Source organism: Glandiceps talaboti, chromosome 23 (assembly GCF_964340395.1).
Source record: "Glandiceps talaboti chromosome 23, keGlaTala1.1, whole genome shotgun sequence".
Lineage (NCBI taxonomy): Eukaryota > Metazoa > Hemichordata > Enteropneusta > Spengelidae > Glandiceps > Glandiceps talaboti.
This window is the reverse complement of record NC_135571.1, coordinates 5,464,483-5,475,830: the sequence shown is the minus strand read 5'-3', so window position 1 is coordinate 5,475,830 and position 11,348 is coordinate 5,464,483. Positions and strand designations below refer to the sequence as shown.

The window sequence follows — 11,348 nt, the reverse complement described above, 5'->3', positions numbered from 1 at the left end:
ATGATACGACTGAGTTTGCAGAAATACCAATTACCTTGGAATATGTGTACACGAACCTTCTAGTTCAGGAAAGACGCTGACGTATTTATTTATTTAGTGTTAAAAACAAATTTTAAGCTATATTCAAAGTAATGAATAAATATTTTGTCTGGAAGTCCCATGTTCTCTGATGTTATTCAGTGCAGACTGGAATATCGCTAGTGTACTGTGCGAGTTTAATATATTGCCGTGTGTTGTGGCGATGCATAGCTGAGAGAAAATTTGCTTTGTTCGTTGCAATCAGAGGAATGAGACAAGTTTCATGCAAAGACATGATCTCCAATGCACTTATTGTACTTGTATAACTAGTATATTTTATAGGACATCTTGGTGGTCTGAATTAAAGAAATAATAATAACATGGAACTTCTTTTGTTGATGGCATTTCACTGTATTCTCAACTGGACAGAGACTGGTCGTTTTACGACAATGGGTTCCATGGTCATGGTTCTCATAAAAGAATGATTGTGGGTGTGGCTCCAATTACATTCAATTTTAAAATAAGTGGGGAAGGTAGGTTTTTTTTCATGTGCGAGTCTAGTTCAGGTTTTCCAGTTTTCCAAATGGCCTCTGTGTTGTTTCTTTCTTCCTATCAATGTACAGCCATTACAGATTGGAAGAATAGTTTTATATTGTCCTTTTAAGTTGATATCAGTTTCCACATCCACTATTTCTTTCGAGACTTCACGATTTTCATTATTTTGCTTGAATATGTAAAAAAAAAAAGTTGAGGGTAGGCCTGAAACACTAGGTGGGGTCAGGTAACCTGAACCAAACAACTTTTTTTAATTGGCCTAGTCATTACAATAGATGTATGTGAATGAGTGTAGAGTGGACAAACTCACCACAAGCAAAGCTTTGGGCATAGAGACTCATGGAGGTCACATTACTTTTAGTCATTCTCGTAAACCAGTAAAATGACATGGGAACCCTGGTAGATTTTACCTACTTGCCGTTCTTAGCAAAAACCCTGTAGAGTAATAATAATAATCTTTATTTATACTGGAAACACTCGTCTCCCCAAGAAGTCCAGTGAGGGCCATCCCTCATGGGTTCAGCGTTAATGCAGGAGGAAACCAAGCACCCGGGGAAAACCTGCGTTGTTTGGTAGAGTCAAACTGAACGACACTCTTCTTACTTACAGCGTGGTAAATTTAATCGAACCCTGAATGGGGTTCGAACCCGACCGCAGTGGTAAGAGGCAAGTGGTTTAACCACCGACAACCCCCCATATAATAATATATGTATCATGATGCGGTTTGAAATGCTAGGGATCTTTAGGGTTCAGAAATAACAGTCCTGAATAAATATAGAAGATATTATGTACATGACCATTTATTTTTCTCTTTTAAAATGTCCAAGACACTTTCATTCTAAATGTACATCTCAATTGATTTAGTAGAGACGTTGTGGTTTTCCCATGGTACTTTTGATGTACAGAGATCTGACGTTCTGCCAGTTCTTCTTGAGTAGAGAGACAAGGAAGTTAATTGACAGGTTGATGTTAGCGACCAGTTCATCATCACTCATTTTGACGTGTCCGACAGCCACAGCCAAACACAACACCTACAGAAGACATAAAATGTGGAGAGAGATAGTTTTAGTAGTGTTTATGGCAGGGTGGTCTATAGGCAAGATTTTCCCTACGGTACACCATCTAAATTCTGGTACTAAGTATGGTAATCTATACAAGTTTACAAGTTTTACCAGATTTACCCTACTACCAGGGTTCCCCATGGCAATCTATACAAGTTACAATGTTTACCAGATTTCCCCTACTACCTGGGTTCCCCATGGCAATGCAAGTTACAATGTTTACAAGTTTTACCAGATTTACCCTACTACCAGGGTTCCCCATGGCAATCTATACAAGTTACAATGTTTACAAGTTTTACCAGATTTACCCTACTACCAGGGTTCCCCATGGCAATCTATACAAGTTACAATGTTTACAAGTTTTACCAGATTTACCCTACTACTAGGGTTCCCCATGGCAATCTATACAAGTTACAATGTTTACAAGTTTTACCAGATTTACCCTTCTACCAGGGTTCCCCATGGCAATCTATACAAGTTACAATGTTTATACATTTTACCAGATTTACCCTACTACCAGGGTTCCCCATGGCAATCTATACTAGTTACAATGTTTACAAGTTTTACCAGATTTACCCTACTACCAGGGTTCCCCATGGCAATCTATACAAGTTACAATGTTTACAAGTTTTACCTTAGTACCAGGGGGTTCCCCCCAAATCTAATTCTTTTTACAAGTAACATTTCAGGTTGACAGGCTTTGTCAAACTCTGGATTTACTGCTAGATACCGTACTGGTGATGACATGATTGTGATATTCACTCAAGATACAGATTTCAAAATCAATTGAAAAATTATTTGTTACATATTTAAGGATATTTTTACTTTTTAAAATTTAAATTTTATTGTTAAGTCAGACATTGTAATTATCATTTATTTACTGATTGTCAATGTATCAACTTGTCTTTTTTTTCTTTTGGCTTCTGACAAATAAATATTGATGTACTGTGTTAAAAATAAATACTTTCTTACCTTCTTCATTTGGAACTTGATGGTTGCTTTCACTTCTTCAATTTTATTTTGCATGGGTTCGTTGTGAGTGAGCAGAGTGGGGAATTTACCAGCCTTGTTCAGACCTGGTCCCAACAGACGTGGGATCTGTTTGATGAGGGAGTCTGAGGCAACAAAGGCATCGTACTTCTTGGCTGTATGTACAGAACACAAACATGATTCAGGTGTACTCCAAAACATAGCATTATGTTCGATCATAAACTTAACTTTATTTTTGCACTAAGAAATACTAGCAGTTCACCAAAGCTCTTGCCAGGTATCCACCATGGCTTTGTCAATGTTTTCCGAAGTCACAAAGCACCAGTGTTCTCCCCACTATAGCGAAAGCACAGTACAAACACCATCCTTGCCATCTAGGCCGCCATGCTTGGCAGGTTTCTACTGTGCTTCATAAGTGTTCTACCACCCTTAAGCTTTCGTAATCTTTGAATTACTATAATTATAATAATACTTTCACATGAAGAGTAATGGCTGATCCCCACTGTCATGTGTATGTGTTAAAATATACGCCAGAAATTCAGAATGTGTTCCAGTATTGAAGACATGCATATTATATGCTGATCACTGTGGAAACCAATATGTAAATTACCATGTTATTTATATGTAAATTAGTATGCAAATTAGCCACCTTCCTTGCAATCTATCATGCCATGCATGACTTTTATACCAAATTCTCCAAAGTTGGCAACATCCCCATCATGGTTCATAAAATGTTCCAAAGTTAACTCTACGAACACGCTATTTCCAAAGATGAGCTTTCATCATAGCATTGTTCTTTGTATGAAACCTGTTTATTTAACTTGAAAATTAACAAACTAAATTGTAATTTTTTATATGTATGACAAGTTGCGTCATCAATTCGTTTTGAGTTATATCTTAATACCAGGTTTGAGTTCAGTCAATTGCAAGTGGTGGTTAAGTATGCTTCAGTAAGTACAATACTGCGAGTATCTTTTTTTCTTCAATATACAAAAACTTTGCCTATATACGTACAAACTCGGCCTGTGCCCCTGTAATTGCTACAAAAGCCACGTAAGGAGTACATACCTAGTTTTTTGACCAACTTTTTGTTCTTGTTGAGTTTCTTCAAAGCCTCTGCATCCATGCATGGTATACCTTTAGCCTTGGCTTCATCACAATGCTGTTGATCACCCAAGATACAGATCCTAAATTTGGGTCTTGGAATGTGCTTCAATCTGGAAACCAATAAAATCACATCAATCTTGTCCTGTAAATGTTACATTTTACTTTTACCTGCTTTTATTTGTCAGATCAGTTCTCAGAAATGTTAGACTATTGGTGTCTTCAACATTTTTTAAGATAATACATGCGAATTAGTTTTTACTCATCATTGAACTGATGTCGTGTTTGGGTTTTTGAACATTTCAAGTTATAGTAGCAGTGTTTGCCTAGTACCTCCAGTGGCCATTTATAGTTTTCAGGGGTGAACAAATCATTTTGTGAACTGGTGGTCCTCGGACCAGTGCCTTAAAAAATCCAGTGGTCCTGCTGAAAAAATTAGTGGTCCCAGGTCCCGCTAATGTGAAAAATTATATTCAGATGACTTTTTAACATAGTTATTAAAGTACTGATCCAAGGGACCAGACAAGGTAAAATTTGTGTGGTCCGCCCCCAAAAATCGCTAGTCACGGACCCAGGACCAGTGGATTTGTTCAACCCTGGTTTTATTTTTTTAACTCATGGCTATCTACTTTAAAATACTGCAAAGCTAGATATTTTCACTACTAGAAAATTTGGCGATTTTACAGTCTTCATCTAGTTTTCAAACACTAATTTTTACTCATTATCAGACTGGTACATTATGTTCATGTACAAGAAGGAATTTTAGTCACTACTTATTCTTACTAATTACCAGACTGGTACATTATGTTCATGTACAAGAAGGAATTTTAGTCACTACTTATTTTTACTAATTACCAGACTGGTACATTATGTTCATGTACAAGAAGGAATTTTAGTCACTACTTATTCTTACTAATTACCAGACTGGTACATTATGTTCTCACGTTTTTGTTTTCCAGCAAAATAAGCAAAAATAAGTCTTTAGCAAAACTGTCCATCTTTACAGTACTACCCTGGTTGAGGTCTCCGTTTACTAATATCAACACAAACTAAAACTGTGACATGTTGATATAAGCTACTGAATGGACGTTAGTTTAATTGTACTCACAGCAGGGCATCATTTCTGATGCCTTCCATGATTTTGCATGTTCACTTTGGAGACGCCCTGTTTACACTATCTTGATCACAGGGCGATTAGATTTGTTCCCACAGAGGCACTGCTATCACCCACTTGTGTAATCTACCACATTGGCACAATAGTTTTAGTTTGTGTCTATCTCAGTGAAGAGACCTTAATAATTGCCAAAGTAGATTTATGTTTATATGTAACTGAATGAGAACTTTTTCAAAGGAGAGAAATGACTTCAAGGTTTGGTTCATGACCATTCCAACACGTATCCACAGTATGACGCCAATAAAGTAGTATCTGGTGAGCCCCCCCCCCCCCCCCCCCATATTTGCACAGGACAGACAAAAGCAACTGTGTAGAATAGCATACAACGTACTACACCAACAGATTTTGGCACAATGCCTTCCCAGTTATTTTAAGACCCTGGGTGCAGGTCCGTCAAGTCCACAGAGGACCCAACTTCCCAAGAAGGGTTGGAGAAAGAATGAACTCCAGCATACTTCACTGTTCCAGAGAAACGCTTGTCTTTTTGTGGATCGTAGTTCTTCAAGTTCACTTGTAGTTCCACAGTTTCGACAAAGTTCCGCTTCTTCTCCTCACTTCCCTTCAGTACTTCTTGTACTGAGTCGTACAAACTGTCTCTTGATATTTTACTACTGTAATACGGAATTTCAAAGAAAAACAACAACAGTTTAGGATAACAGATTCTGCATGTACTTTTCACACTTGGACTGGTATTTGAACCAAGGACTCACCTGAAGGATATTCAACCAGTGTTTTTGTGAAAGAAGCCTTATGGACGAGGACAGGGTATTTATTTTGGATTTTCAATTTATAACAATTTTATTTTTAATTTTTATCATAGCATCCTACTTGAAAAATCAACATATGCCAATTCAATAAATTGCAAAAGATGAATACATAAATGTGTAAATGTTTGTTGCTGTACACGTTATAACAAACTTTTTCCTTTATATGGGAGATGCAGAGAAATGGAGGTGTATGGCAGTATCATGTTATCAGAGCACAGATAGCCATATAAAATATAATGGCTGATGGTGACCACTTACATGCAATTCCCTTATGAAAAGATAACGTATACAGATATGAAAATAAGTTTATGTTTCTTGTGATGGTACACACACATGGATAATTTTGTAAAACTGTTGATTTCAAAATCCTCTTATTTTCGGCACAGTCTGTCTGAAACAAAATTTAATGCGATCTTCACAATCGTGTGTAGTCTGATTACTTCCAACATTGCAACAACCATTATTTGACATGTGAAAACCATCCAATTTTCTGTTGTAAATTTTCAATATCATAATTCGTCATTCGCGATTAAAACTACATCAGTCACATATTTGTTGATATTTCGAAACATCTACAGCTATTTTGGGTTATTTTAATAGCGGGGTATTGGCGATGCGAGAAGATTTTTATTTCACTTGACAGAAACCCTACCTCATCTTGGCTGATGATGGCGAAAGAGGATCTCAAAGCGAGGCTATGACGCCCTCATTCGTTGATACATTTAGAAGAGTTGTGAAAGTGTGTATAAAAGTCATATAGATCAAAGAACAGGGGAATGATGCAAAATCATGCAAAGAATTGATAAGATCCATCAACATATGAAAATCTAGAACACAGACATCACCATAAATATAGACTGCGATCGAGGGGTATTCTCGCATTTCGAGAGACTCCAATTTTGCGGGATAATACGAGACTTCCTGTTTGCCCTCCGCCATGTTGCGTTGGAAATGGATGAAGAAAGATGAATGCCAAGAAAGTCGCCGCAATTAAAACATTCTCTTGACGTTTACTTTGGATTAATAATAACTTATGATGTTACCCGTGGAGAATACACAAGTGGTCCCTACGGAGGTATGTAAATAGTATCGCAAAACACATCCGGGAAGTGTACGGGCAGCAGACGTGCCTCTTTCTGAATGGATGACGAATGCACTCGCACTCAATATCTGTCCGAGTTTGACTTCGATTAAAGCAGTTTCGCTTTAAAGTCCCTTTGCATTGGACGATCTTAGTATTTTCTCAATAAGTACGCGTTACTACGGCAACAATTTGTTATGTTGTCACAGTGCCTTTGATCATTGAGAACTCATTTTCGCACGGGGAAATGTACCTAGCCGTCCCATAAACAAACACTAAATTTTCAAGCTTCGCAACTCAGAAGTTGGTATCAGTATCCTGGTTCACCTTGATGAGTACTGAGAGACAAAAGCAAGACCTTCAACACACTGTAGCCTATTCATACACAATTGTATATTATGACCTCTGAGTTAATCAAACTATAAACGTATTATTGTGCCAATTTGATCGCATTCTATACTATGCAAGTCATCATCCTCCAAAATCGAAGGTTAAAGGTCACTTCTCCGTCCCTGCTATTTCCGAGAACTCGTAAATTATGGCCAGATCAATGTACAAATTTGTTTATGATGTTTGTCAGGGCGTGATGTTTCATGCAAAATTCCACAACCAATATCCTTTCGCATTGCTGTGAACATTTTTTTTTCTGAAAGTATTTAAAAAATTAAAAAGTAGCAGAAAAGCTGGACTTTGGAAAGAAATTTGCATTCGTACAATCATGTCTGCTAGTTATCTGTATGTTATTGTAGTTGTCAGCAGTTTAATGATAATATTTTAGACTCAGCAGTATAGCTTGGGAATGAAACATGGTTTGAATTTAAACCAAATCATATACGAGTTTATTTATAAATTGGACACATGTAGAACAGAAAGTGAAAGATACATTGTTTTTGTGCCACACATGGGGTGACTACACAACATCAAATCACAATCAATCACTCTGTAGAATAGTGTTCATGCATTGAAGTTACAAATCAGTGTTATGCTAGGGAGTCCAAGCCTATTTCTATTCCCATTGCTAACTCCCTAGTTTGATGGAAACATTGTCCACCTTAGTTTTGTACAAGTATAATTTTAAGTAGATATGCTGACAACTGTTTTTCTATCTTCTTCAGAAAGATGACTAGATTGTAAAATATGTCATGTTGTACAACTATATTAGACAAGTTCTAAACCATGGTTGTACTAAAATGTCCAATATCCTGCACAGTGCAACCAGATTTGGTTGAAGCCAATCAAATATAGGTACAATATATGCTGTAAAAGGCCTTTCAATGCTGATTATGAGGCCAACCGCCTAATGTTATGTCAATCGTAAACATCAGTTTCCAGTCAAAGTCAGGTATTTTATGAAGTACAAACAATTGACAAGTATCACCATGACAACAATTGTTCTTATCATCAGAAGTAGAAACTATTCTGTGCTTTTGATGTTAATCTACATAATGACCTCTATTCGTACTTACAATCACAAGTTCAGAGCTCTTGATCTATCAGTGTTTATATTTATAATCATAAGTTCAGAGCTGGGCCTAAACTTTTTGATCTATCAGATGTGAGTGGTAGCTGATATTGGGGTGCAAATGTACTTTTTCAGAACCTGTCCCCCAAAAAATTTAATTCAAATAATCCAACACTTTTTTCTTCTCAAAACAGGATACATGTTTGGCAGATGTACCAAAAATGCTTTGTTTGATCCGAGACACAACCAATCCACAATGGCAAACGTGTAATATCACTATTAATTTGCCATCCAACTACACTTGTCGCAGTCTATGTGATGAAGTATCTAAGCAGGCTAACTATGAAGCTAATAGTTTTGAATTGGTGTGGATGCGAGGAGGTCAGGACAGTGGTGATGAGGTAGGTCGAACCCCTCATTTATTTAAAGTGTTCCCCCCCAGTTTTGAATTGGTGTAGATGTGATGAGGTAGGTTAAACCCCTCACTTCGTAAAAGTGTCCCGTCCCCCATTTAAAATTGGTGTGGATGAAATGAAGTCAGGACAGTGGTGATGAGGTAGGTTAAACCCCTCACTTCGTAAAAGTGTCCCATCCCCCATTTAAAATTGGTGTGGATGAAATGAAGTCAGGATAGTGGTGATGAGGTAGGTTGCTTCCTTACTTAATAAAAATGTTCCCCTCGCCCCTTCTTTTATTTAGTGTGGATACGAGGAGGTCAGGACAGTAGTGATGAGGTATGTTGAACCCCTCATTTATTAACAGTATCCCCCCTCCCAGTTTTGGATTGATGTGGATGGTAGGTCAGGACGGTAGTGATGAGATATCTGACGTTACCTCCTCACATATTAGTGTACATTGTCCCTCACTATTTGAGTCCCATACTGAGTGCCCCTTTTTCTGCTTTTAATTTTACCTGCCTTCTGGTCTTACAGAAGCACTCTCTAGTATTAAATTTTTTCCACTATTTTATCTGATTTGTATGTTTATTCAGATGCTTACATTTCATTTTGTTTATCTACAAGCTTATGTCAACGTTTTTATCAAAATGATTAATATTAAGAGAAATATGACTCAAGTTATTATAATTTTCTTTAACCCTATCCAGTTAGAGAAAAATATTGCAGTTAGTGGCAGTGGATTGTTTGTCACTGTTGACCTGACTTGGCACAAAATTGCTTTGAACAAATGTTTCACCAACTTCCAACACCAATTGTTATGTAAATGGACTTTTTTCATGTAAATATCCGGGATAGATATTCCTATTGAAAAGGAACATACTGGGTACATGTGTATTGTTACAAACTGAAACTTAGTTAGCTTAGTTTCTGTTCCCGATTTACTGTAGATAATGTACTTCAGTTAAGGCAAAAATAAAAAAAAATGTTTGCTTCCGAAAGCATGACTTCAGAAGGTAGGGTAGGTAGGTCGAGATTTGATTTGATTTTACTTCGACCCATAGTCAAGATACTGTAAACCTGCATATTTTCACGACTAGACAATTTTGCGATTTTACAGTCTTCATGTAGTTCACAAAGATTAATTTTCACTAATAACCATACTGGTACATTGCATTATGCAGAAATATATATTTTCGCTACTACTTATTTTCGCGTTTTTGTTTTGTAGCAAAATTAGCGAAAATAAATCTTACATGAACATTTCCAGGTTTACAGTATTCATTTCAATTTTGTCACAATATTTACATAGCAGTTTATGAGGTGTAAATGAAGACAATTATGTGATTCAGAAATAGATAAACACAATATACAGACTGTGCTGTTATAGACTGAAAAGACATCGTTTCTTTCTGGAATCTGATTTTCTAAAAAGTAACCAAAGATACTTTGGCAAGAAAATGTTCTGGGAAATAGAAGTAAATTGTAGTAATTTTACCTTATATTTTAAAACTGTTTAGGGTCAGCGGCTTAAACTAGGGTCGGTCAGGTTATTGGAAACATGTATGCTATTTTTTTATTTGGCCTAATCAAGAATGATTTATGAAATCAGGGAATAACTTCCCCTTTGACACTATTGTAGACAAATACTGCTGTAAATCGTGGGGATATTATGGGATATTATGCCTATAAGCAGTGTTAAAACTGCACTAGTTGTAACTTGAACAGTTTTTTTCAAACTGTTTTGTTAAATATAATGATTTACCTGTCCTATCATAAACCCTTATCAGGGCTCGGAATTAGCTCGAGTCCTGTGTTCACAGACTACCAATTCTTATCATGAGACTGCCATTATTTGCAGCTGGTAGCCCACTGAGGCTACCACTGATTATGTGATGAAGATAGAAGATTTATGGACATAAAAGTATTTAAATAACACATACTTCCAATAGAAGAAATCTCTTTTCAGTTCAGGAATATTGGACTACAGGTCACAATCCTTAGGGTATCACTTTCTGAAATTGATAGCCCACTAGGACTACCAAAATAAAAGAGTTAATTTTTAGCCCTGCTTACGATGGTATTGAATCACCTGTGGGTAAACATTTGTGTAGCTATATACATAGCATGGTGTAATATATGCAATCCCGTTGAATTTTGGGTCCACACCCTAAAATCAGTGCCCCCAACGTGATCACAATTTCAACTTATTACTATACTACTTATAGATAAAATAGATCTGTAATTGACATGTACAATATCTGATTATTTGTAATTTAAAAATTTTCAGTGGATATTATTGGAACGATTGTCTGATTGAAAAAAATAATATCTCAGTTACAGCAAGTGCAGGTTAAAATACTGCTATGTAAGTACAACTATTCCAGACTGAAATGACTCATCAAGATGGCGGAATGATATCTTGGGCAACAATTATGACTCACCTAAGTGGCTGTATTCAATGAAAGTTACAAATAATTACTCACTTATAGGTGGCAAAACTCTATCTTACAATGTATACATGTGTATTATAATATAGCAATTCTAATTCACCTAGGTGGTAAAAATTTGTAAAGTTACAATTATGACTGACTTAGGTGGCTGTGTACAATGAAAATTACAAATAATCACTCACTTATAGGTGACAGAACTCTGTCTTACAATGTACACTTGTATATGTTGTAATATAGTAATTCTAACTCACCTAGGTGGTAAAATTATCTGTAAAGTAACAATTATGA

At 36.4% G+C, this 11,348-nt stretch overlaps 2 protein-coding genes across 3 annotated transcripts in view; one reads left to right on the top strand and one right to left on the bottom strand.

Moving 5' to 3' along the window:
- Positions 1-1,357: 1,357 nt before the first annotated feature.
- LOC144452852 (large ribosomal subunit protein uL1-like) overlaps positions 1,358-11,348 on the bottom strand; it is a 418,633-nt gene continuing 408,642 nt past the window's right edge. Inside the window, exons 1-5 of one of the 2 annotated variants that reach the window (XM_078144036.1) lie at positions 6,322-6,339; positions 5,358-5,513; positions 3,693-3,841; positions 2,607-2,779; positions 1,358-1,604 (exon numbers count right to left, since the gene is read on the bottom strand). In XM_078144036.1, the coding sequence (XP_078000162.1) occupies positions 1,434-1,604; positions 2,607-2,779; positions 3,693-3,841; positions 5,358-5,513; positions 6,322-6,326 (654 nt within the window). In that variant the 5' untranslated portion in view covers positions 6,327-6,339 and the 3' untranslated portion in view covers positions 1,358-1,433. Of the gene's footprint in view, positions 1,605-2,606; positions 2,780-3,692; positions 3,842-5,357; positions 5,516-6,321; positions 6,340-11,348 lie in introns of those variants that run through there. The other variant, XM_078144037.1, reaches the window with a different exon arrangement.
- Positions 6,622-11,348, top strand: part of LOC144452850 (ubiquitin carboxyl-terminal hydrolase 47-like) — a 35,745-nt gene continuing 31,018 nt past the window's right edge. The window contains exons 1-2 of the mRNA XM_078144034.1: positions 6,622-6,744; positions 8,407-8,613. Coding sequence (XP_078000160.1) covers positions 6,703-6,744; positions 8,407-8,613 — 249 coding nt within the window. The 5' untranslated portion in view covers positions 6,622-6,702. The remainder of the gene's footprint in view (positions 6,745-8,406; positions 8,614-11,348) is intronic.